The sequence below is a fragment of the Oryzias latipes genome, chromosome 2 (genome assembly GCF_053564925.1).
Source record: "Oryzias latipes strain Hd-rR chromosome 2, Olatipes_Hd-rR_3.1".
NCBI lineage: Eukaryota > Metazoa > Chordata > Actinopteri > Beloniformes > Adrianichthyidae > Oryzias > Oryzias latipes.
In genome coordinates this window covers 44,999,871-45,024,076 of record NC_136238.1, presented here as the reverse complement: position 1 = coordinate 45,024,076, position 24,206 = coordinate 44,999,871, and the positions used below count along the sequence as shown (strand labels likewise).

Below are 24,206 nucleotides of genomic sequence, written 5' to 3'. Positions count from 1 at the left end.
GCAGACTCTCCAAAGAATCAAAGATGTTCAATTTGTGGAAAATTCAGAAAATCTTTGAATCCAAACCTTTCAGCTTCAGTGAAGAACTACAAATGTAGAAATGAACCAACCAGCAGCTTCAATGTTCTGACCTCAGAGTCTGCAGTCTGCAGTTTGGACTCTCCAGTCCAGAACACAGAACCTTCATCATGGATGAATCCTCTAGATCATTGTAGCCCAGATCCAGTTCTGTCAGGTGGGACGGGTTGGACTTCAGAGCTGAGGCCACAATTTCCCAGTGAGTCTCTGAGAGTTCACATCCTTGAAGTCTGTGAAGAGAAAGAAAGACAGAAACAGGTGATCTATGATGAATTCAGGCTGTGATGAAGGTCCAGTTGGACATTTCTCTCTTCATCAGAGCTTCATCTTCATCATGAACCAGTCCTCGTCATCAGTCTCTCTCAGATCTTTCTTTCATCTGCAGCTGGAGGAGAGAAGGTGGAGCTCCATGGAGCTTCATGCTGCCCTCAGTCTGTCAGTGATCTGAGGTCTGAACCCCAAAGTTACCAGTACAACATCTGGATCAGAGACTGACAGCTGTCACTCTGACCATGATGATGAGGATAATTGAATGCTGACAGTTTTTAAATGTGGGTTCTGATCCAGTTTTCTGAGAATTTTCTGTTTCCATTTCCAAAATGATATCTTCATGTTTCAGCTCTGAAGCTGTAAACAACAACAGTTCTTCTTCCTGTTCTGTTGCAGAACTTTGATCCAGTTTCCTCCTCAGGTCCACGTCTCCCATCATGAACAGAACCACAGCAGCACCAACCTTCAGGCAGAACTTTCCAGAAGCTCTTCTTGGTAGAAAGAGGCTAAAGTGACTGTTTCTGTTCTCACAGAGCTTTTCTAAATCTGGACCTGATCCTTTCTTGAAGCTGTTGATGTTGTCATGGAAACAGCACATTCTGGGTTCTGCTCCTCTGAACTCTGTGGAACCATGACTCAGCATTGCTGTTCTCTGCAGACAGCAGAGCCATTTTCCAGAACAACATCTGCATCTTCTCCTGTCTGATCCTGAAGATGAGCTTCTTCCAGCTTTGGGAAACCTGTTTCCATGACAACGTCTCCTCCAGGACCAGCTGGAGCATGGCTGTGAACATGAGTGCAGTCACTGACTAACATGCAGCTCTCTGTGCTGACAGATCCATGAACATCTGTCTGCATCCACAGCTGCTGCTGATACCTGCTCCTCTCCCTGTCTCTGCAGCTGCATGCGGTGGAAGTATCACGGTCTGGCTCTGGTGGGGACCTTCAGGAACAGCAGCAGCTTCAGTCTGTGTTTCTGAACTCCAGTCCTCAGGTCCACCATCTTGAAGGCTTTTCCTGTTTCTCTGCATAAACACAGCTGCCTCCAGTGACTCGTCATTCTGTAGACCTCCATGATGAGCTCAGTAAGGTGTGTTTCAGCAGGTAAGATGGAAACCATGCAGGTTGGTGGTTCTGGGGACTGGAGTTCAGAAAGCCTGTTCTACTGCTTTTAGACCATTCAGGTGGTAGGCAGGGCGCCGTGATGCTGTAGTATCGCGAGACACGATGAGACGAGTGTGGTGAGTTAACTTGGCAGCGGGTAAGTTGTGAACAAACATTTTGGTTTACTTCATTATAGCGCCATATTTAAATAATCCAGAAAGAAAGTTGGTCTCAAGCGCCGGACCCTCACCCAAGCCTACAGGGGGCTTGTGGAAAGCATCCTCACCAGCAGACTAACAGCCTGGTTTGGTAACACCACCATGAAAGAGAAGAAGATGCTGCAGAGGGTCGTTAACACAGCTGGAAACATTATAGGCTGCAACCTTCCATCCATGGACACCATCTATGAACAGCGCTGCAGGAGGAGAGTGACTAAGATCATCAGAGACAGATACCACCCTGCTCACGCACTGATCCAGTGTGTGGACTCAGGCCACAACCTCAGACGCCACAGGCCTGAAAGCATCCACACCACACGCTTCCACGCACACACCACAGGCTTCCACGCACACACCACAGGCTTCCACGCACACGGCACAGGCTTCCACGCACACGCCACACGCTTCCACGCACACGCTTCCACGCACACGCCACACGCTTCCACGCACACACCACACGCACACGCTTCCACGCACACGCCACACGCTTCCACGCACACGCCACACGCTTCCACGCACACACCACACACCACAGGCTTCCACGCACACAGCACAGGCTTCCACGCACACACCACACGCTTCCACGCACACACCACAGGCTTCCACGCACACACCACACGCTTCCACGCACACACCACAGGCTTCCACGCACACGCCACAGGCCTGAAAGCATCCACACCACACGCTTCCACGCACACACCACACGCTTCCACGCACACACCACACGCTTCCACGCACACACCACAGGCTTCCACGCACACGCCGCAGGCCTGAAAGCATCCACACCACACGCTTCCACGCACACACCACACGCTTCCACGCACACACCACACGCTTCCACGCACACACCACAGGCTTCCACGCACACGCCACAGGCTTCCACGCACACGCCACAGGCTTCCACGCACACGCCACACGCTTCCACGCACACGCTTCCACGCACACGCCACACGCTTCCACGCACACACCACACGCACACGCTTCCACGCACACGCCACACGCTTCCACGCACGCGCCACACGCTTCCACGCACACACCACACACCACAGGCTTCCACGCACACACCACAGGCTTCCACGCACACACCACAGGCTTCCACGCACAGGCCACACGCTTCCACGCACACGCCACAGGCTTTCACGCACACGCCACACGCTTCCACGCACACGCCTCACGCTTCCACGCACACGCCACACGCTTCCACGCACACGCCACAGGCTTCCACGCACACGCCACAGGCTTCCACGCACACACCACAGGCTTCCACGCACACACCACACGCTTCCACGCCCACACCACACGCTTCCACGCACACACCACAGGCTTCCACGCACACACCACACGCACACACCAAACGCTTCCACGCACACACCACACGCTTCCATGCACACACCACACGCTTCCACGCACACACCACACGCTTGCACGCACACACCACACGCTTCCACGCACACACCACAGGCTTCCACGCACACGCCGCAGGCCTGAAAGCATCCACACCACACGCTTCCACGCACACACCACACGCTTCCATGCACACACCACACGCTTCCACGCACACACCACACGCTTGCACGCACACACCACACGCTTCCACGCACACACCACAGGCTTCCACGCACACACCACACGCTTCCACGCACACGCTTCCACGCACACACCACACGCTTCCACGCACACACCACACGCTTCCACGCACACACCACAGGCTTCCACGCACACGCCACAGGCTTCCACGCACACGCCACAGGCTTCCACGCACACGCCACACGCTTCCACGCACACGCTTCCACGCACACGCCACACGCTTCCACGGCCACACGCACACGCTTCCACGCACACGCCACACGCTTCCACGCACACACCACACACCACAGGCTTCCACGCACACACCACAGGCTTCCACGCACACGCCACACGCTTCCACGCACACGCCACAGGCTTTCACGCACACGCCACACGCTTCCACGCACACGCCACACGCTTCCACGCATACGCCACACGCTTCCACGCACACACCACAGGCTTCCACGCACACACCACACGCTTCCACGGCCACACCACACGCTTCCACGCACACACCACAGGCTTCCACGCACACACCACGCGCTTCCACGCACACACCACAGGCTTCCACGCACACACCACACGCACACGCTTCCACGCACACACCACACGCTTCCACGCACACACCACAGGCTTCCACGCACACACCACACGCTTCCACGCACACACCAAACGCTTCCACGCACACACCAAACGCTTCCACGCACACACCACACGCTTCCACGCCCACACCACACGCTTCCACGCACACACCACAGGCTTCCACGCACACACCACACGCTTCCACGCACACACCAAACGCTTCCACGCATACACCACAGGCTTCCACGCACACACCACAGGCTTCCACGCACACACCACAGGCTTCCACGCACACACCACAGGCTTCCACGCACACACCACACGCTTCCACGCACACACCAAACGCTTCCACGCACACACCACAGGCTTCCACGCACACACCACACGCTTCCACGCACACACCACAGGCTTCCACGCACACACCACAGGCTTCCACGCACACACCACAGGCTTCCACGCACACACCACACGCACACGCTTCCACGCCCACACCACACGCACACGCTTCCACGCACACACCACACGCTTCCACGCACACACCACAGGCTTCCACGCACACACCACAGGCTTCCACGCACACACCACACGCTTCCACGCACACACCAAACGCTTCCACGCACACACCAAACGCTTCCACGCACACACCACAGGCTTCCACGCACACACCACACGCTTCCACGCACACACCACAGGCTTCCACGCACACACCACACGCACACGCTTCCACGCCCACACCACACGCACACGCTTCCACGCCCACACCACACGCTTCCACGCCTACACCAAAAGCTTCCACGCACACACCACAGGCTTCCACGCACACACCACACGCTTCCACGCACACACCAAACGCTTCCACGCGCTCACCACAGGCTTCCACACACACACCACAGGCTTCCACGCACACACCACACGCTTCCACGCACACACCAAACGCTTCCACGCACACACCACACGCTTCCACGCCCACACCACACGCTTCCACGTACACACCACACGCTTCCACGCACACACCACAGTTTTCCACGCACACACCACACGCTTCCACGCCTACACCAAACGCTTCCACGCACACACCACAGGCTTCCACGCGCACACCACACGCTTCCACGCGCACACCACAGGCTTCCACACACACACCACAGGCTTCCACGCACACACCACACGCTTCCACGCACACACCACACGCTTCCACGCACACACCACACGCTTCCACGCACACACCACACGCTTCCACGCACACACCACACGCTTCCACGCACACACCACACGCTTCCACGCACACACCACAGGCTTCCACGCACACACCACAGGCTTCCACGCACACACCACACGCACACACCACAGGCTTCCACGCACACACCACAGGCTTCCACGCACACACCACACGCACACACCACACGCTTCCACGCACACACCACAGGCTTCCACGCACACACCACAGGCTTCCACGCACACACCACAGGCTTCCACGCACACACCACATGCACACACCACACGCACACACCACACGCTTCCACGCACACACCACAGGCTTCCACGCACACACCACACGCTTCCACGCACACACCACAGGCTTCCACGCACACACCACACGCTTCCACGCACACACCACACGCACACACCACACGCTTCCACGCCCACACCACACGCTTCTACGCATACGCCACAGGCTTCCACGCACACACCACACCATGGAGGCCCACCTGAAGCTCCCCAAGGAAGAAGTCCAGAAGATCTCCTTCCATAGGGTTCACCGCCTCGGAGGAAAGAGGCCAGATAACCAGCGCCTGCGTCCCATTGTGGCTAAATTTGAACACTATAAACAAAATGAGCTGGTAAAGAGCCGAGGCCGGGAGCTGAAAGGAACACACTACAGCGTGAATGACCAGTTCCCGGTTGTTACGGCTGTGGCCGTATTTGGTTTTGTTTTGTTGCTTTGTTCTGTGTTTTGTGTATTATTTCTGTATCAGAGTGGGACTTGTGTTTTTTGTGTATCTTTGTGTCTGTTTTTGTCTGATTATTTTCAGGTGTGGTGGAAAGGGTGTGGCCTCCCATTGGACCAGCTGGTGGAGGCAGCCTTTAAAGCCACCATTTGGACATCCAGTCGGTAGGAAGGGAGCCTTGCTGCAACAGTCTCCACGGCAGCTTGGCCCTCTTCTCCATTTTGTTTATGTCTTCTCCACTTGTTTTAGTTTGTGTTGTACTTCGTAGTTCTTTGTAGTTTTGTCTGTGCCCACTCAGATTAGTCTTTTGGTTTATAGTTATTTGTTAAGTGAAGCTGTAGGGGTGAACCGCCATTTTGTTTAGTACATTTTGTTTAGTTTTCTCCTGGTTTTGTTAGGTTAGGGAGGTTAGAGTTTTGTCATTTATTTCCCTTTCCTTTCATTTACAGGTAAGATTACATGTTTCAGTTAGTTGGGGTTTTGTTTGTTATTTTGGCCTATGTTCACCCTGAAGCCTTTTAGCTTCACTTTTAGTTCTTGTTGGATTGTTTGTTTATTTGTAAATAAATTGTCATATTTTATGGAGACATTCATTTGGTGTTTTGTGTTGGAGTCAACTTGGTAGGCAAACCTTTACTTTTTTATGTTATGCCCCTAGCACCCCTAGACACACAAGGGGGCGTAACACCGAAAATCCTCTTTCCGCTGAGGAGAAAGCACCTGTCTGCTGGAACCTGTGCCGTGGTTTCCTTGGATACGCTTTTTGTGAACGGCAAGCTGTTCCGGGACCCAGAGGTAACACCCTGGCTGTGCTGAAGGCTTTCAGAGGCGCACTGACATCTGCACCGCCCAGAAGAAACCCGCAAACCTATTTAATTGAATAGGAAATAATCGGATCATCAATAATCCACACCTCTCAGGAAAACTGTCTTTTTCTTCCCCTCTCACATTCATGTTTCTGCTGTTGTTTCGTTGTTTTTGTTGTTTGTTCTCTTTTCCTCTCTCTTTCCCCCCCCCCCCCCCCTTCCCCTTTCCTCGTATGTGAATCAGGTAAAGGCAACGCAACCAAGGTGAGTTTTTTTTTATGCACGGAACGGGCGCGCGCGCATACTAGCGCGCACAAGGGCATGCACACGCGATCCCATTGATAAACTGCAAACATCTCATTCAGGCTCACACAGGACGCACCCAACATGCAGCTCACAGCCAGGAAACGTTCACCCCCAACGCACAGCGCTTCTCGGTGCAGCAGACACGCACAGCGGGCACGTGCACACGGACTGGCACACGCACTATTTAGCCTTGCACTCTCCCAGTTAGAACAGTTATGAACAGTCTTAACATCGTTAGCTGGAATGTGCGTGGACTTTGGGCCAAAGAGATTGAAAGTGTTAAATCACCTGGATGATCTTAAAGCAGATATAGCTCTACTGCAGGAGACCCATTTATGTAAACCATCTCATCTCCTGTGCAGCTCACGATTTCCAGTCATATATTCTTCTAGTTATAACTCCAAACAAAGAGGAGTTGCTGTTTTGATTAATAAAAACGTTACATTTACTCATAAGGATACAGTTACTGACCCAGAAGGTAGATTTGTAATTATTAATATATCCATTCAGAATAAGGACTTTTGTATAGCGAGTGTTTACGGCCCGAATGTTGACGACTCTTCCTTCTTTCACAGATTCTTCACCTCACTCTCAGCTCACTCTGACTCCACAATCATTATAGGAGGAGACGTCAACCTTGTTTTGGACCCTGAACTTGACAGACTCAGCACAGCAGCAAACCAGCGTACATGGCAGTCTGCAAGTATTCTAAAGCAGTACATGAATGATCTGGGTCTCTGCGACGCGTGGCGCTCATGTCATCCAAACACTAAAGCGTTCACCTTTTTTTCTCCAGTTCATCATTCACACTCCCGTTTAGACTATTTATTAGACAGTAAATCTCTTTTAAAAGAAATTAAAATTTCCAACATTCATCCAATTATTATCAGTGATCATGCACCAGTTTCTATAAATATTTCTATGGGAATATCCTCATCCTCAAGTACAACCTGGAGGTTTAATACGTCTCTGCTAAAAGACCATGAATTTATTTAATTATTATGCAATTTGTGCATGCACGATTGCACAACAGTACGACCACAATTGATTAATCCGTGCGCACAGATTAGTAGACTGTGCACACGGATTATCAGATTTCTTTTTAACCACTGGCACCTAGAGGGCTCCACGGTGTTAAACAGTGTTAAGATACCACTTTTTTCTGGTCACCAATGCCCCCACCCAGTGGCGGTTCTGGTACAAATGACGCCCTGGGCGAGCCACAACAGTAGCGCCCCCTCAGTGCCCACAAATTATGACCCAGAAATGCACAATTGCTTGCTAAATATTTAACAAATACAAATTATAAAAAGTGGCTTGTAAATTCTTACTGCTTTAAGTACTTTTATAAAAAAAATTCCCATAGTACCAATAACTTACAAGGATAACATCAGTGACATCACACAACAAGGTTTAAAATGACCTCCATCTTAATATAAAAAAAACTTTGTACAAATAGTGCAGCTTAAAGCTTACTATAGCTTACACTACAAACTTGGTTTGAGTGTTATTAAAAACTAAAAATGTGCCCGTCTTGCCTTAATACGGGCAAAGTCATCAATTAAGACATCATAATTGAGTTTTTCAGCAATGGTGTTGTTTATGCTGATCACTGCCAAACCAGAGAGCCGATCCTGAGCCATGGAGGACCTTAAGAAGGTTTTGATAAGCTTAAGCTTAGAAAAGCTTCTCTCTGCCTCTGCCACAGTAACAGGTAATGTGAGAGAAATCCTTAGAGCTGTCCACAGATTTGGATAAAGTTCTGTCAGTTCAGAGTCGTGAAGGAAAGATAGCAGGGCATGTTGTGTCATCGTCTGTTTTGGGAGGTTGGGCAGGTGTTTTAACTCTTTTATCAGCTCATCCCCATCCAGGTCAGATTGTCCATTGTACTGTAATGTGGCACCAAGAGCCTGACACTGTGATTTCAGAACCTCATCTGAAAGAGTTTGGAAGTTGGACAGTACACAAAACTTGTCTCCAACACTTTGCAAGGTTTTGAATCTTTCCTGGATAGCTGATACTGCACAGTCCACAACAGCATTGAAAAATTCCACCTCAAGTTTTTTTAGAGCATCTCTCAGAGGTTCATCAGAAGATTCATATGTAAAGTGAAGCTTGGTGGATCTGAGCCTCTTCTTCTGAAGTACTGCCTCCACGTTCATTTCTTCACACATTTCCTTAGCAGATGTCTCTGCCGCCACAAACCCAGTTGCTCTGTAGGTGCGCAGAGCTGTCTCTGTCTTGTGTAGCAGATTAACTGCTATGTCCACTTGCATTGTTGCAGACTGCATCATTTTGCTGACATACTGAATATGGCTTAGTATGTCATACCAGACAACTGTGCCAATACTGAATCGATATGATCCAACCTCCTCTGACAGTGACTGCGCCTCAGTTTTAATAACTGGGTCCTTGGTGTTGTCCCTGACTTCTAGAAGTCCCTCTCTCACAGCTGCTGACTGACACCTCATGGGTTCCACACTCTTCACTTTACTCTCCCATCTTGTGTCAGTCCACATCTTCAAAGTGACTTTCACATGTTTTTTCAAAATGGCCCATCTCTGTGTGGATGCTGAAAAGAGACTGTAAATTTTTTGCAGAATGCCAAAATAGTTGGTGGCATCTCTAGATGTTTTTTCTGCATCAGCAACAACAAGGTTCAATGTATGAGCCCCACATGGTACAAACAGAGCTCTTGGGTTCAGTTGTAGGAGCCTGGCCTGTACGCCCTTGTTCTTTCCACGCATGTTGGCTCCGTTGTCATATGCCTGGCCTTGACAGTCCTCAAAAGAAATGCTCAATTCCTCAAGTTTTTTCAAAATTGCAGTTGTCAGATGTTCACCTGTGGATTCCTCTGCCTCCAAAAAACCCATAAAATATTCTTTAATGCAGGGCTTTTCCTCCAGTGAGACGACTCTGAGCACAACAGATAGTTGCTCTGTGTGGCTGATGTCTGGTGTGCAATCAAGAATTATGGAGAAAAACCTGGACCGTTTGATGTCATTCACCATTACTGAAATGGTATGGCTGCTCATCAACTGTATGATTTCATTTTGTGCCACCTTGCCAAGGTAACTGGGGTGGCTGGAGGTTGCCTTTTGGACACGGGTGACATGCTCCTTCATAACTGGATCAAACTCAGCCATTAATTCCACTTCTTTCAGAAAATTACCATTTGAAGAAGAATATAATGTCTCAGTATGCCCTCTTAAAGCCAGATTTCTCACTGCCAGAGATTTTATGATAGCAATAAACCGTTTTAGTACTTTTCTTCATCTTTTTGTTTCAGCCTCCAAAAGTGCCATCTCCTGCTTATCGATTGATTCTCCTTTTTTTATCCTTACAGCTAACTCCTTCCAAATTTTCATGCAGTTGATATGATCTGGGCTGTTGTCGTGTGAGTTGATCAAATAACCGGCATGCTTCCAATCATTAAATCCAGGGTTTGTTAAATTAATGTTTTTTTTAGAAAAAAGTTTGCAGCAAAAACAGAAGAGCCTATTATTTTTTTCTGAGTACACCAACCATGTTCTTTTCATCTTTTCTCCACTAACTAAAGTCTTTTTAAAGTACTGGTGATGACAGCTTCTTCCATCATTGTCATTCCTTGGAAAAACAAATGTGGATGGCACCTCACTTGGTCCTCTGCCAACCAGATATGTCCGATCCCTGTCAGTCATGGATAAGGGCCAGTTAGCAGGGTCTGTGGGCAGTTCCTCATCCACTGAAGCCACTGTAATGGATGGGAATGTTTTCGGTGTTTGTAATCCTAAAAAAGGCACATATATTGTGAATAAATGTTTGCAGAATTTGTTCAGTCAGTATGGATTGTCATACATTTTATGATATTATGTTCACACTGTGACTATGAAAATATATACCATATCTAGTATCTAGTAGTAATTTAAATAATTTGCAAACCTGATGTTTCCTGCTGTTGTGAATCAGATGCAAATGGGTCTTCAGCATCTGTGCAAATGTTCGGCTCTGCATCCTTAAGTCCCAAAATGGGTTCTAAAGTGGTGTCTGTCTCCTGAGTGACGGAGGAGAAGGAGGTAGATGCACGTGGTACATCTTCATCATCTTGCCTTGCAGCAGGTGCTTCTAAATATTTTAGAAGTGCATCTAAAATGAATGGAAAAATAGAACATTGTTACAAATTACTTAGACAAATATATCAAAGTAGAGGGGATTAAAGCTGTATATTTTTAATGCAATTTCTGACAAAACCCACCACAAAGTTAAATTTAAATAATACTGAGAATAAGAGACAAAGTACTGAATAAATGTAATTACAAAAATATAAATAACGTGACAGCAGGTCATCATTTTGTGTTATGCTATTTTATTAAAAGCACAACACGAGTGAAAAAATTAATTAAAATTGGATATGAGTGAACATTAAAATTGTATTTAATTAGCTGAATTTAGTGCACAAATAGAGTTGGATTAAACAAGAAATTTTGAAAGTAGAGGCTAAAAAATATAGCCTTAACCTAACTCTGTTCAAAGTTTAAAAAGTTGTCTTAGACTAACACATAATGACATGAACAATATTTTTATATCATACATACCTTTGTTCTTTTCACGTTTCTCTTGGACTTCTTTTTTCTTTTTCCTAAATTGGGCACCCAATGGTTTTGTCCTTTTCATTTTTTACGAAAATAAACAAGTTAGCGTTTTCTGACACCAGTTACCGCTTGCATCAGCTTGGCCTCGGGCTAAACCAATAATTATTATAGTTTATTTGAGAGATTGATTGAAATTGGGTTTTAAAATAGATTCATGTTGAATGCAATATGTAATTTGGTGTAATGACTGGTTTAATTTGAAAGTACAAGTAGTTTGAGCTAGGGATGATTTATTAGACTGTAAAATACTCCCAATTACCTGTTTGTTATTCACCCAGCCGCCGGTGAATCCCCCCCCCCCTCTCCATTGTTTGACTTGTTATCGCCCAAAGAGTCCCGACTCTTAGGTGAGGGTGGGAAAAAAAGTGGAAAGGGCGCACTTTTCAGTGTCGTGCAGCAGAGGGCGCAGTGTAACATTTAAAATGGAACCTTCAAATGTAGTGGTGGTTACGTAAACGGTGGGTCTGCTTTGTTGGATTTTATCCCAGAATCCTCTGTTCTGCTAGCTCTGGTCGAAACAGGGTTGAGAAAAGGTTTTTCTTTTGCATATGTACCCTGTCATATGGCAGATGTATGTTGTTTGACTCTTAGCTATTTCATCCCATAGTGTTTTCTTAGTTTTTTTTTTTTTGCACCATAAGTTTGAGGAGGGGAGAGGATGATGACATGGGCTGTGTGCGACACATATTGTCAGGGATGTAAGTGTTAAACTACGGGTTGTCAGTTGACACATTGTGTTCGCCGGCTAATCAAGACCCGAAGGCATTAAAAAAAAAAAAGGGATAAAATGCCGCCCCCTGCTGGATGCCGCCCTGGGCGACCGCCCACATCGCCCATATCAAGAATTGCCACTGCCCCCCCCCCATGTGGTAATCCATCCATGCCCATGCTAAGCAAGGTGCGCCTAACATGGCTGCGCCTCAGCCAACTTTGAACTGTTTGTGTGTATTTCTGTTGTACGTCTGATCTTGTTCAGGCTGAACTGGAACAGCATTTTGTATGCAAGTGAAAAAGCTGTGCATGTGACAGTAAACCTGATTCTGAAATGTAATCCTTCTTTGCTCTTTAGCTAAAAAGAACGTATGTGTGTTAAAACAAAGTGATTTTCTTCTTTCATGTTTTTTTTCTTCTAATCCTTTACAAACGTTTTTATTATTTGTAATCTGATTAGAAGGAAGTCTAAATGGAAAACTAAACAGAATCTGTGATCATTAAAATAATCTATAGCTGCAGCTATAGATTAATATTATTACAGCAGGAAGGTCTGGAGAGTTTGACTGAATTCTAGAAATCAAACCTAAATGCTGGTTTGTGTTGATTCTTCTAATGATGGTGTTTGAATGAAATGTGTGAGCACAAATGCTACATGAATGTTGAAGATGTTAGGATCCTGGTCTATTTCCACTCCTACCTGGGAATCATCTGGGTTCCTCACCCTTCAGCCGACGTCAGTCCGTCTGCTTCATGCGGTAGAGTACAGACTCATGCTAAGCTCTAAGCCAAGCCTTAAGCCAAGCTCTTTGCAAAGTGCCACATTCTACCTGCAAGCTTATCCATTCTATGTTTTGCCTCTTCAGGAATTGCTACCAGCTTCACCTCCACCATTGGTCACTGATTGCCATACATCAGGACACCAAGCAAAGCTCCATTCATCAGTCGTCACTACTCCCACCAGACTGGCAGGTCTCCATTCAGTCATCCGTCCAAGCCACGAATCTTCCAAGCCAGAACCCTCCACCACCACTGGGACGAAATAAAATACTATAATTTCATCCACTTTCAGCTTCTGCCCTGCTTCTGGGTCAAGACCCATTCAACCCAACAGACGATCTGAACATCTGATTTATCATCACAATCACTTCTGGACTCACCTGAACTTTCTGCAGTTCCTCACAGCTGGGATCAGTCTCCGTTTACCCTCATCTGATGAGGTCTTGTACTGGTTCAGGTCCAGCTCATCCAGAACCTCCTCTGACATCTGCAGAGTGTAGGCCAGAGCTGAGCAGTGGATCAATAAGAGATTCTTCTTAGATTTGTTCTCTGACTTCAGGAACTCTTGGATCTCCTGATGAACTGAGAGGTCCTTCATCTCCATCAGACAGTGATAGATGTTGATGCTTCTGTCAGGAGAAACTCCTCCACTGTTTATCTTCTTCAGGTTGTTGATGGCTCTATGGATGGTTCTTGGATTCTTCTCTGTCTGACCCAGCAGGCCCCCTAAGAGTCTCTGGTTGGACTCCACAGAGAGACCATGAAGGAAGCGAACCAGCAGGTCCAGGTGTCCAGTTTGACTCTGCAGGGATTTCTCCATGACTCTACTCAGAAACTCATCCAGGGATAGGTTCTCCATGTTGTTCTCCAGGAAGTCCTTAATGACCTTAAATGGGTTCTCCATGTTGTCCTTCAGGAAGTCCTCAATGACCTCTACCTTCCTGTTGGAGTAACAGTGGAACATGTAGACTGCAGCCAGAAACTCCTGAACGCTCAGATGAACAAAGCTGTAGACCGCTTTCTGGAAGATCTCACACTCTCTTCTGAAGATCTCAGTACAAACTCCAGAGTACACTGAGGCCTCTGTGACATCCAGACCACACTGCTGCAGGTCTTCTTGGTAGAACATGATGTTTCCTTTCTCCAGATGTTCAAATGCCAGCCTCCCCAGCTTCAGAAGAACTTCCCTGTCAGTCTCTGTCAGCTCTTGTGGACTTGTCTGATGTTCCTGCTGGTACTTGTTCTTCTTCCTCTTTGTCTGGACCATCAGGAAGTGGGAGTACATGTCAGTCAGGGTGGTGGGCAGCTTTCTCCTCTTCTTAGTGGTCAGCAGGTTCTCCAGAACCACAGCAGTGATCCAGCAGAAGACTGGAACTTCACACATGATGTAGAGGGACATGGAGCCCTTGATGTGGGAGATGATTCTGCTGGACAGCTCTCCATCTGGGAACCTCCTCCTGAAGTACTCCTCCTTCTGAGCATCATTGAAGCCTCGGACTTCTGTCAGTCTGTCCACACATGAAGGAGGGATCTGATTGGCTGCTGCAGGTCTGGAAGTGATCCAGACCAGAGCTGAGGGCAGCAGACGTCCCTGGATGAGGTTAGTGAGCAGCACGTTGACTGAGGACTTGTGTGTGACATCAGACACCAGCGGACTGTTGTTGAAGTCCAGAGAAAGTCTGCTTTCATCCAGACCATCAAAGATGAAGAGAAGTTTGCAGACAGACAGCTGTTCTGCTGGGATCTTCTGGAGTGTTGGATGGAACAGCTGGATCAGAGTGAGAAGACTGTGCTGCTCATCTCTGATCAAGTTCATCTCCCTGAAGGACAGAGGAACCACAGCACTGATGTCTTGGTTCTCCAAGCCCTCGGCCCAGTCCAGAGTGAACTTCTGCACTGAGAAGCTTTTTCCAGCTCCAGCAACTCCGCTGGTCAGAACCACTCTGATGGATCTGTGTTGGTCAGGGAGGACTTTGAAGATGTCTGGGTTCTTGATTGCAGTGTCATGGAGCTGGTTGGTCTTGGTGGTGGTCTCCAGCTGCATCACCTCATGTTGGGTGTGAGCCTCTGGTCTCAGTCCCTCTGTGATGTAGAGCTCAGTGTAGACCCTGTTGAGGAGCGTTTCTCTTCCTGCTTCTTCAGTTCCTTCAGCCACATGTTGACTTCTGCTCCTCAGACTGATCTGATGTTCTCCAAACATCTCCTGCAGACCAACATCTGCTGACAGAGCAGAGAAGAAAGCTCCTTCATGAGTGTTCCACATGTTTCCAGAAGAATCCATCAGCAGATGATCAGGCTCTGACTCACCAGCTCTGGCTCTTTCTGCAGACTGGGGTCCGCTCCTCTTCTTCTCTCTGTGGACACTAAGGAGAAACGTTAGTGAACAACAATCAAAGCAGTCAGTGGGAAGTTCCAGACTGACTCTGATCATGGAGCAGATCCTCTCTGATCTTCAGACTCAGATATTGGGATCCAGACTGTGCTGAATGTGAGCAAATGTGTTTCCAGGTGAAACCAGAGCAGATCTAGTCCATCTGAAGGTCTAAATGATGCCTTAGCTGTGTTTGGAGCTCATGTCTGGACTGAGCTCAGAGAAAAGTTCAGCTGTTTGCTTCATCCTCACAGACTGAGCTTTGTGTCCTCCAGAGTTGTCCAACTCTTTTCTTTCCTCTCAGACCTAAAGCGCTCACAGCAGATGGTTGACCTTCCTGGATGGATCAGCTGATGTTCTTGATGAGAACATTGTTGTTCCTGCTGAGAGCTGAACTCTGCTTTGTTCACTAGAAACTGCTTCTTACTGTGAGTCTGAAGGTCCTGGTTCACTTCTGAAGTGTGGAGGTTCACCTTTGGACCGGTCACTCTTCATGGAGCCACAGCTGGAGGCTGCAGACTGGACTCTCTGTGTGACCTGTTGACCTCTGCAAACACCAAAGCATCAGAGTGTTGGAGGATCTGCTTCTTCATGAACAGCTGATGGACTTTGACATGAACACAGACTGAGCTGTTTAGTCTGGAATAACATGACATGTTTGGATCAACAGTTTCCAGCTTTCAGCATTTTCTGTCAGTCAATCCAGACTTTTTTCTAGAAAAGCTGATTCCAATTCTCCATGTAGAAATGGAGAAATTCTGAGAGCAGAAAGTCCAACTAGAACAATGTGATGTTTGGAAAGCATGAAAATCTGAATCCTAGGAGTCTGCAGTGATTCTTCTCATTAGACTGGAGCTGCTGTCAGTCAGAGTCAGCAGTCAACATGTTTTCTTCTCCAACATCTCTGATGTCTCTCAGAGACTCTCAGAAGACTCAACTGAAAAGATCTCATCACACACATGATGCTCCAAGTGAGTCTGATCAGAGAGATCCAGAACTGAACCAGACCTCAAGTCCTTCATCTGAAAACTACAGATCATCTGAACTAGAATCCAGCCTCCTAAAACTCTGACAAACACTCACTGGTCCACTGCTGGATGGATGTCCTTGAAGTTAGGAGGCCAACCCTTTGACTTGTCACTCCTGAAGGACCCACAGCTGGATCCAGGTCCAGATCCAGGTCCAGATCCAGGTCCAGGTTGGTTCCTGTGAAGAATGAAGGTTCCTGGTGTGAGTCCTGGGCTCTGCTATTCTCCTTTAACTATGTCAAACACTCACTGTTCCTCCTCTGAACTGATGTCTTTCAAGTCAGGAATAGAAGCTGATGACTTTTTAGTCTTGAAAATTTTGAAGAAGTCTATAAGATTTTTCTTGCTGTGGAAAAAAACCTCCAATTGATCAAATATTGTCCATCCATTACATCAATAACACATATTTAACAAACACTTACTGTTTCACTCTTGAACGACTGTTTTTGGATGCATTTAAATTATCCTCTGATGTGTCACTCCTTCTGGACCCCCAGCTGGATTCAGGTCCAAGTATAGATCCAGATCCAGGTCCAGATCCAGATCCACATCCAGATTCAGGTCCAGGTTGGTTCCTGTGAAGAATGAAGGTTGCTGGTGTGAGTCCTGAGCTCTGACATGGAGAAGATCATGGACAGTTGGAGATGTTCATCTCACCTCTGAGCATTGCTCTGGTTGTCATGGTTACCATCTCTGCTTTTAGAGGGAGGGGCTTCCTCCTGTGGCTCCTCCCACTGATCCATGCTGCTGGATTGACTGGATCCACATCAGCTCACACACACCTTCACCTGCAGAGGAAACCCTCATCAGAGGAAGCTGCCATCAGCTGCTGCACTTCTGCTCTCCCTCCAGCAGGTGGAGACATGGAGCTGCAGCAGCAACATTTCCATTCAGTCACTTTGACACAGAAACAACAAACTTCCTGTTTCTACACTTCAGGAAACAGGAATTCTTCCCCACAAAGCTCCAACAGAGTTTTATTTCCACTGTTGAACCTCCAAACTGTGAAGCATTACAGGTTACTTGCTCAAAAGTAATCCATTACCTTACAACACTAATCTCTGAAAACTGTTACATGAGTCCTGAGTTCCTTCCTAGTTTGTTTCTTTAGAAGAGCTGCAGAAGAAAAACTTCTGAAGAGACAATTTACCATAAAAGTTGTTCTCATTTCTATGGAAGATTTCTAATGATAAAATGTATTTCTGGTAAAGTGAAAACAGTGAAAACACAATCGGAGGATCAAAATTCAGCTTCAGTGAGTTTAGTCCATAAAAAGATAACTAGGGTGTGTTCAGACTGGACTCATTTGGTTTAAAGTGAAGCAGAATTCGTTTTCCCTGATAATCCTGAACACATTTTCAGTCTGAATAAACCCAAGTGGATCCAGGTCTGGCACCAGGAACCTCTCTCTGACCGTCTTTGGAGGTGGTTTCAGTTCATTTCCAATGGGACTGAGGTCCGGTTCACTCTCAGATTCCTTAGTCTGAATACAATCCGTCCTTTGGTCACATGATGTAAACAGATTTGCAATGAAGGAACCGATGAGCTCCAGACTAAAGTAAAGCAACGATTGTCGTGTTTTCAAACAGAAAAGATGGTCCAGCTGTTTATTTGTTAGAAGGTTTATTTTAATAAATAGAATTAGAAACAAACTCTTCCAGCTTTGTTTTTTATCACTGGTTCTAACATTACAGCTATCATAGAGTCTGGTAAAAATCCATGAAGAAGAAAAGCTGTGAAACACATGGAGGAGTCACCATTGCACTGGCATTACTTTGTTTCTTTTATTATTTACACTACTGAACGGATTTGATTACTCTTTTGCTTCATTTCCCGTCAAAACCATTTCTCCCTCTGGCTCATGCTCACCTGTCTGAAGTCAGGTCATCATCAATTTATGATGGACAGCAAGACATGAAAACAGCGACGCCCACAGGACATGTTGCTCCATAGGGCTCCTACAGTCTGGTTGAGTTCTTCAGCATTGAAACCTTCCTCTTAGTTTCTAGGGCAGAAAAATGCTCCGTCTGACCTTTGACCTCCACAACATCAACTCAGAGAAAGAGGTGAAACTGCCTGAAAATGTCCCCAACTCTGACTTTGCTGCTGTTAAATGCTGAACACATAAAAACATCATCAGAACAGATGATGAAGAAATGAACCAATCAGAGAGGAGCTCCCAGCTGTGTTCCATCAGAATCCTGTCAGAAGTTCAGAAATGAAGGAGATGTCAGTACTGAGAGGATTGGAAACATGCAGTTGTTCAGCACTGAGGACCTGAGAGCCTCCCAACCTTCTTCAGCAGAGATCAGAGCACTGAGGAGCTTCCACAGCCTCTCTGGAATGTCATTAGAATGTGAGCTGAGAGGAAGGCTGGAGCAGAGTCACCAACTGTTTGGAAGAAGCAGCAGAACTCAGAGTTTGGCCTTCAGCTGCATTCTGCTCTGTTTCTGGCAGAAAGGTGACCTGCAGTGACCTTTTTGGAAGAAGACAAACTTCAGTCTGAGCTCTTCCTCTGCTGCTCCTCTTCCTCACAGACACGTCACGGCCTTCATCATGAGTGGAGAAGACAACAGAAACACAAAGACTCACCGTCAAGAAGAAGAAGAAAGTCCTGCTCTGTCTGCTCTGACACGAGGAAAACTCTCAACTTCCTCATTTCCTGATTCAGGAACACCTGAGCAGAGCTCCGCCCCTTATTTGTGTGTTTGTATTAGTCTCCTCCCAGGAACCTGAGAGAGTTTCTGTTTCACTCCACAGGAAATTAAAACTTTACAGACTGAAGTGAGGCCAAACATTAAACAGAAAGAGACTTTCTCTACAGATAACCTGTCTCCCCAGGACAACATGGACTTCATCCTTTATTATAAAACATTGATTTCAACATTTCTGAATTTGGATCATTCTGAAAGACCTTGTGGTTCACCTGAGGGAAAACCAAATCAGGTCTAAAAAAATCCAGACAAAGATGTTCATGTACTGAAATGTTCTAGTTCACTGAGTGAAAGTGGACAAAAGAAGTTCTGAATCACAAAAAGACGAGGTTTTTTGTTAACTCTGTGAAAATTGAGTTAAAAAGGACCCCATACCATGGTCCCCCCTCTCCCATGTTTAACAGTTGGTATCAGTTCTTTTGTTGTTATGATGTTTGGTTTTTCTAAATATGGTGCTGATTCTAAAAGTTCTGCTTTTACCTTGAAACTTGTTTGTCAGTTTTCATGCAAAAGTAACCTGAGCTGCTCATTAGTTTCTAGAACAGCAGCAGCATCAGTGAACAATGAACCTCTATGGTTGGACTCTTTTTAGCACGGGAAGCTGAAATGAAGAAGGAAGAGCCGTCAAACAGTTCTGGACAATCTACATGTCAGCTGTGTTTCTGCATTTCCTCCAAGCGTTCATGACAAGGTGATTGAACAAGAGTTTTAGAAAAATCCAGTTGTCCTCTCATGCACACAGCGAGCTCACGTTCCATCCACAGACACTCATTTCACCCCACCAGTCATCAGCAAGACTTTCAAAACAAAAGATCATTTTTACAACGTTTTCATAAATTTGATGTCAGATTCAGACTGTGAGGCTTCCTGGAATCAAACCCTCAACCGGCCTGTTGTCCACACCTTTTTATCGCCTGGGGATAACAAACAGATGGACGTCAGTTTCAGAAGAATCAGAAAAAAAAATTGGATTTCCTTTCCTTTTATTTTCTCCTCATATTTCATCAGTTATTGATGAAAATTAAATATTAGTTCAGACAGAAATCTTAAAGGTTTTCTCGTTCAAATAAACAGACCTTTAGTTCATCTTGCTTTGATTGACACACATCTCCTTCAATCTTCCAGCAGCTCGTCTCCTGATCTTTCCCGCTCTCTCTCTCTCTGGTGATCATTCAGGGACATTGACTATTCTACATTTTCCTTCCTTGTTCAGAACAAAACCTTTCTTCCAAAAATATTTTCCTCATACTGTTCTCAAACTAAATCCAGACTCCCAATGGAAACTATGTCACTTACTTTCAGATGTTCCTTCTGCTGGTCTGCTCAGCATCTGTTTCATTCTGGTTTGGTTTCCTCCTGATGCTTTCTCACATCTGTTGTTTTCTCCTTTTCTGTCAGAGCTCCATCTTCTTTTCAGGATTTGGACATTTAGTGCAGATGTCTGTTCCAAACATGAACACGGCTGGTGATTCTCCTGACGCTCTGTGTGGAGTAGAACGATAAGACAGTAATATTTCTGGAAGTTCCTTTCCAACTTTTCAGCCTTTTGCCACATTTCAGGCTGCAAACATAAAGATTCACATTCAAATTTATTTCTACAGCACCTTTGATGTAAAGAAAACAGCTCAAGGTGCTGTACATAAAAACAAGCAAGAATAGATAAAAAACTGTAAAATCTGTGAAGAATAATCAACAACAAGTGGAACACAATCATGAAGTGGAATGAAATTTATTGTATATTCAAACTTTTTTAACAAAAAAAACCTGAAAATATGGGCGTGTAAAATTATTATTATTATTATTATTATTATTATTATTATTATTATTATTATTAATGTGATCCAAGTGAGTTTCAGCTGGAATGATCCAAGTTTCCAGAAGCTTCAGTCTGGATCTCATTCTAGTGAGAGATGAACTAAAAAGAGCTGCTGCTCATTTGATTGTTGCTGCTTTACTTTCTACCAACATTTGGATCCAATATTAGAAGAACAAGGATTTGTCTTCCTGTTTGTCTTTCATCCAAATGACTGAATTTCACCAAAGAAAAGTCATTTTTCAACTCCAGAGACTCACACAGTGAGACACCTGCTGGAAGTTCTTTGTAACTGCAGCTTGTAGAAACGTCTCTGTTTCTGTTTTCATCTTTTCAAACAGTTTGTTTTCTTCACATGAAGCCTAAAGAAATGTCCTCAGAATGATGGAAACAGTTTTTCTGCAGCTTGAAGCTGTTCTGGAAGATTTTCTTCTTTAGTGCAGAGAAATCTCTCATTTGATGAGACGGAGGAACTGCAGCAACGTTTCCTGGAAAACCTCCACATTTCACTGAAACCATGTTGGAACTTTGTCCATGAGGTCACATGGTCTGGAAGAAGCCCCAGTTCCAGCTGACAGAAGTCTGCTTCTGATCCATCAGATCTACCTAGCAACAGAAGCAAAGCTTCACGTGTTGCAGCAACAGTTTCCTTGTTTGGGAGGATCTTCTGAAGAACAGCTCAGTTCCAGATCACATCATGATGTTTGATGTTTTCTTCATTCCAGGAAATCATCTGTGTCTCCTTTGATCTGTGCTGAGTCAGCACTTTGACTTCTTTTCAACTTTAGATCCATCATTTACAATCAAGGATTTATTGATAAATATGGTTTATTGACAGAAAATAAAGAGTAAATGTATTTCTCATCCAGCAGTGATTGTAAGTCTTTTATTTTGAAATTCCTCAAGGATGATCATCATGGTGGGATTTCTAGATCTGCATGAACTCATCCTGAATCCAAAAGACACTGGAGCATCAAAGAATCCAACCCATCTCTGCCAACATGAGGCTCTTGCTTTGAAAAGTCTCAGACTTCCTGCAGGGAAACAGGCTTTCTGCTGCTGCACTGACAGATGTGCACGAGCTTGAAAGAGCTTCCTGACTGAGGAGCTGCAGACTTTCTCCTGCAGAGCAGCAGCTGACTTCAGCGTCGTCATGGGAACACAGTCTGCTGCTGCTTCTGGAAACGTCTTCAAGGCTGTGGTGGGACTTGTTGGTCTGGAGGACAGATTCTGGGAGCAAATGCTGCTTCAGCTTCAAGCTTCAGCTCTTTTCTTCTGGCAGAGCTTAGAAGAAATGGAAACCTCCTTTGTTCTGACTGTTTGCTCCAAATCCCAGATTCAGGAATTCCTCCAAGAAGTTCAGCTCAGAGATCATCAGCAGAGAAAAGCCTGAAGTTCTGATGACAACAGAACATGATCAATATTATTGATCCACATGGAATCCAGAAGAAACTCTGAGGTGAAGACATGAAGACACAAGCTTCAGAGACATGAGGACAAGTCAGAGTGGATTCATTCTGGACTTTCTTCTCACATCTTTGTCTTTGATCCTTCAAATCTTCTGAAATCTGATCATCCATGGATTGTTTTTGTGGGATCAGATCCAGAGTTGCTGAAAGTTCTGCTGCCCTCTGCTGGTCAAAGTGTCCAAACAGCAGAGAGGAGATTCTCTGGGATTCCTTGGAGTCCAGATTCTCCTGGATGTGAACAGTCTCTGCTTCTGGAACAGAAGAGTCCTTCTCAGAGCAGCATTGAGGATCTGTTCTGTCCGGCTGAGAGCGCTCCCTGCTGGTAGGAGACAGAAGCACATCAGCTGCTTTTCTTTGGCCGTTCAGAAACAGTCTGGAGACTCTAAAAAACCTCCACTTCCTGCAGAGCATCATGTTTGATCCTCTTCCTTCAGAAACGGCTCCATTGTTCCATGGCTCAGCAGTTTGACTAAAGCAGCTGAGAGTCTGGATGCAAACAGACCTCAGCAGCTCATCCAGAACGCCATGACAGAAGCACATGCAGCAGCACGTGCACGCTCCCAGAGAGCAGCAGCTGATCCAAGTCCTGAGACCTTTCTGTTCTGCTTGGAGCACACTTCAACATGAACTTCATTTCCCATCATTCCATCTGTCAGGAGAGAACAGCTGCAATCAGCTTCCTTCAGGAATGACTGCAGGTAGAAGGATCTTTCATTCTTCAGCACCACCAGGACCCACATCCAGCCCATCAACAGCCAGAACATCAGTGACATCAGCGTCTGATCTTCATCACATCATCATCATTACCTCTACGTTTTTACAATCTGATGGATTTCAGTCTTTCTGCAGCTTCTCATCAACTGGATTGTCAAATATTTTCATTTCCTGTTTTCTGTTTTAAACGTTGAAGAAAAATCTTTCCAGTTTTAAAAAGATGAGACTAACAAAGTTCTTGGAAAGACCCTGTCTGCTGCAGGACCTGTGCAGGTGCATTGTGGGTAATGATGTTCTGTTTGGGATATTTGCTGGATTCTGGATGTAGACAGTTGTGTTGGTCTTGATTGTTTAGCGTTGTGGTTTGGATGTTTGTTGTTATTTGTAGCACAGCTGAGTAGGTTCTTCATAGACAACATGTTGCTCTGCCAATGTGCCTTTGGGCCAACTTGATTGGGCTGTTTGGAAGAATAATGAGGAGAAATGAGAGCCTCCATCAGATCATGTTTCTGCTGTTTTTCAGAATCTGAACCTGAAAGCTGTCTGTCATATTTATGCAGCCTTTTTCAATAGAAACTGATCCAAACTGCAGATTCTATTGATTTCTCCATCAGATTTATTTATTAATCACAGTTTGGTTCCATTCAGACTTTCTTAGGGCTTGATTTAGCTGTTCAACAATTCTGCCTGATATGAACTTCTATTTTATAAACTATTATTATATCGTTATTGTGTGACTATTATGTGTTTGTGTGACTTTTTATCTTCCACTATGAAGCAGCATGGCGTGTCCATTTGAATAGGATTTAGTGGCACCTAACCTAAGGTGTAACTTTGGTGCTCCTGTTAGATCAGCACTGCAAGGGATTGTGGGATACCATTCCCTTTGCCTGTCTGGACAGATTGTTCCTGCTCTGTTCTTACCATCTTCCTTCATCTCAAGGTCGTCTCCTCCAAAACTAAAACCATGTCTACAGGAAGAGCTGCACGGATACATAATGAGACTTCAAAATAAAAGTCCTTCCTTTTTACTGTATTTGCATCAATGACCAATTGAAAATAGAAATGCATCAAATAAGTAACAATAGATTTAACTTAA

General features: G+C 45.9%; 2 protein-coding genes across 4 annotated transcripts in view; both read right to left on the bottom strand.

The window, feature by feature from the left end:
• LOC144988982 (NACHT, LRR and PYD domains-containing protein 12-like) overlaps positions 1-19,087 on the bottom strand; it is a 60,766-nt gene extending 41,679 nt beyond the window's left edge. Inside the window, exons 1-9 of one of the 2 annotated variants that reach the window (XM_078940522.1) lie at positions 18,990-19,087; positions 17,055-17,185; positions 16,820-16,972; positions 16,648-16,743; positions 16,453-16,575; positions 15,797-15,916; positions 15,306-15,361; positions 13,379-15,218; positions 132-308 (exon numbers count right to left, since the gene is read on the bottom strand). In XM_078940522.1, the coding sequence (XP_078796648.1) occupies positions 132-308; positions 13,379-15,218; positions 15,306-15,361; positions 15,797-15,916; positions 16,453-16,575; positions 16,648-16,743; positions 16,820-16,972; positions 17,055-17,140 (2,651 nt within the window). In that variant the 5' untranslated portion in view covers positions 17,141-17,185; positions 18,990-19,087. Of the gene's footprint in view, positions 1-131; positions 309-13,378; positions 15,219-15,305; positions 15,362-15,796; positions 15,917-16,452; positions 16,576-16,647; positions 16,744-16,819; positions 16,973-17,054; positions 17,186-18,989 lie in introns of those variants that run through there. The other variant, XM_078940524.1, reaches the window with a different exon arrangement.
• The window catches only part of LOC111948779 (uncharacterized), a 360,906-nt gene that overhangs the window by 233,455 nt on the left and 103,245 nt on the right, over positions 1-24,206 (bottom strand). The gene's annotated exons all lie outside the window — the stretch shown is intronic.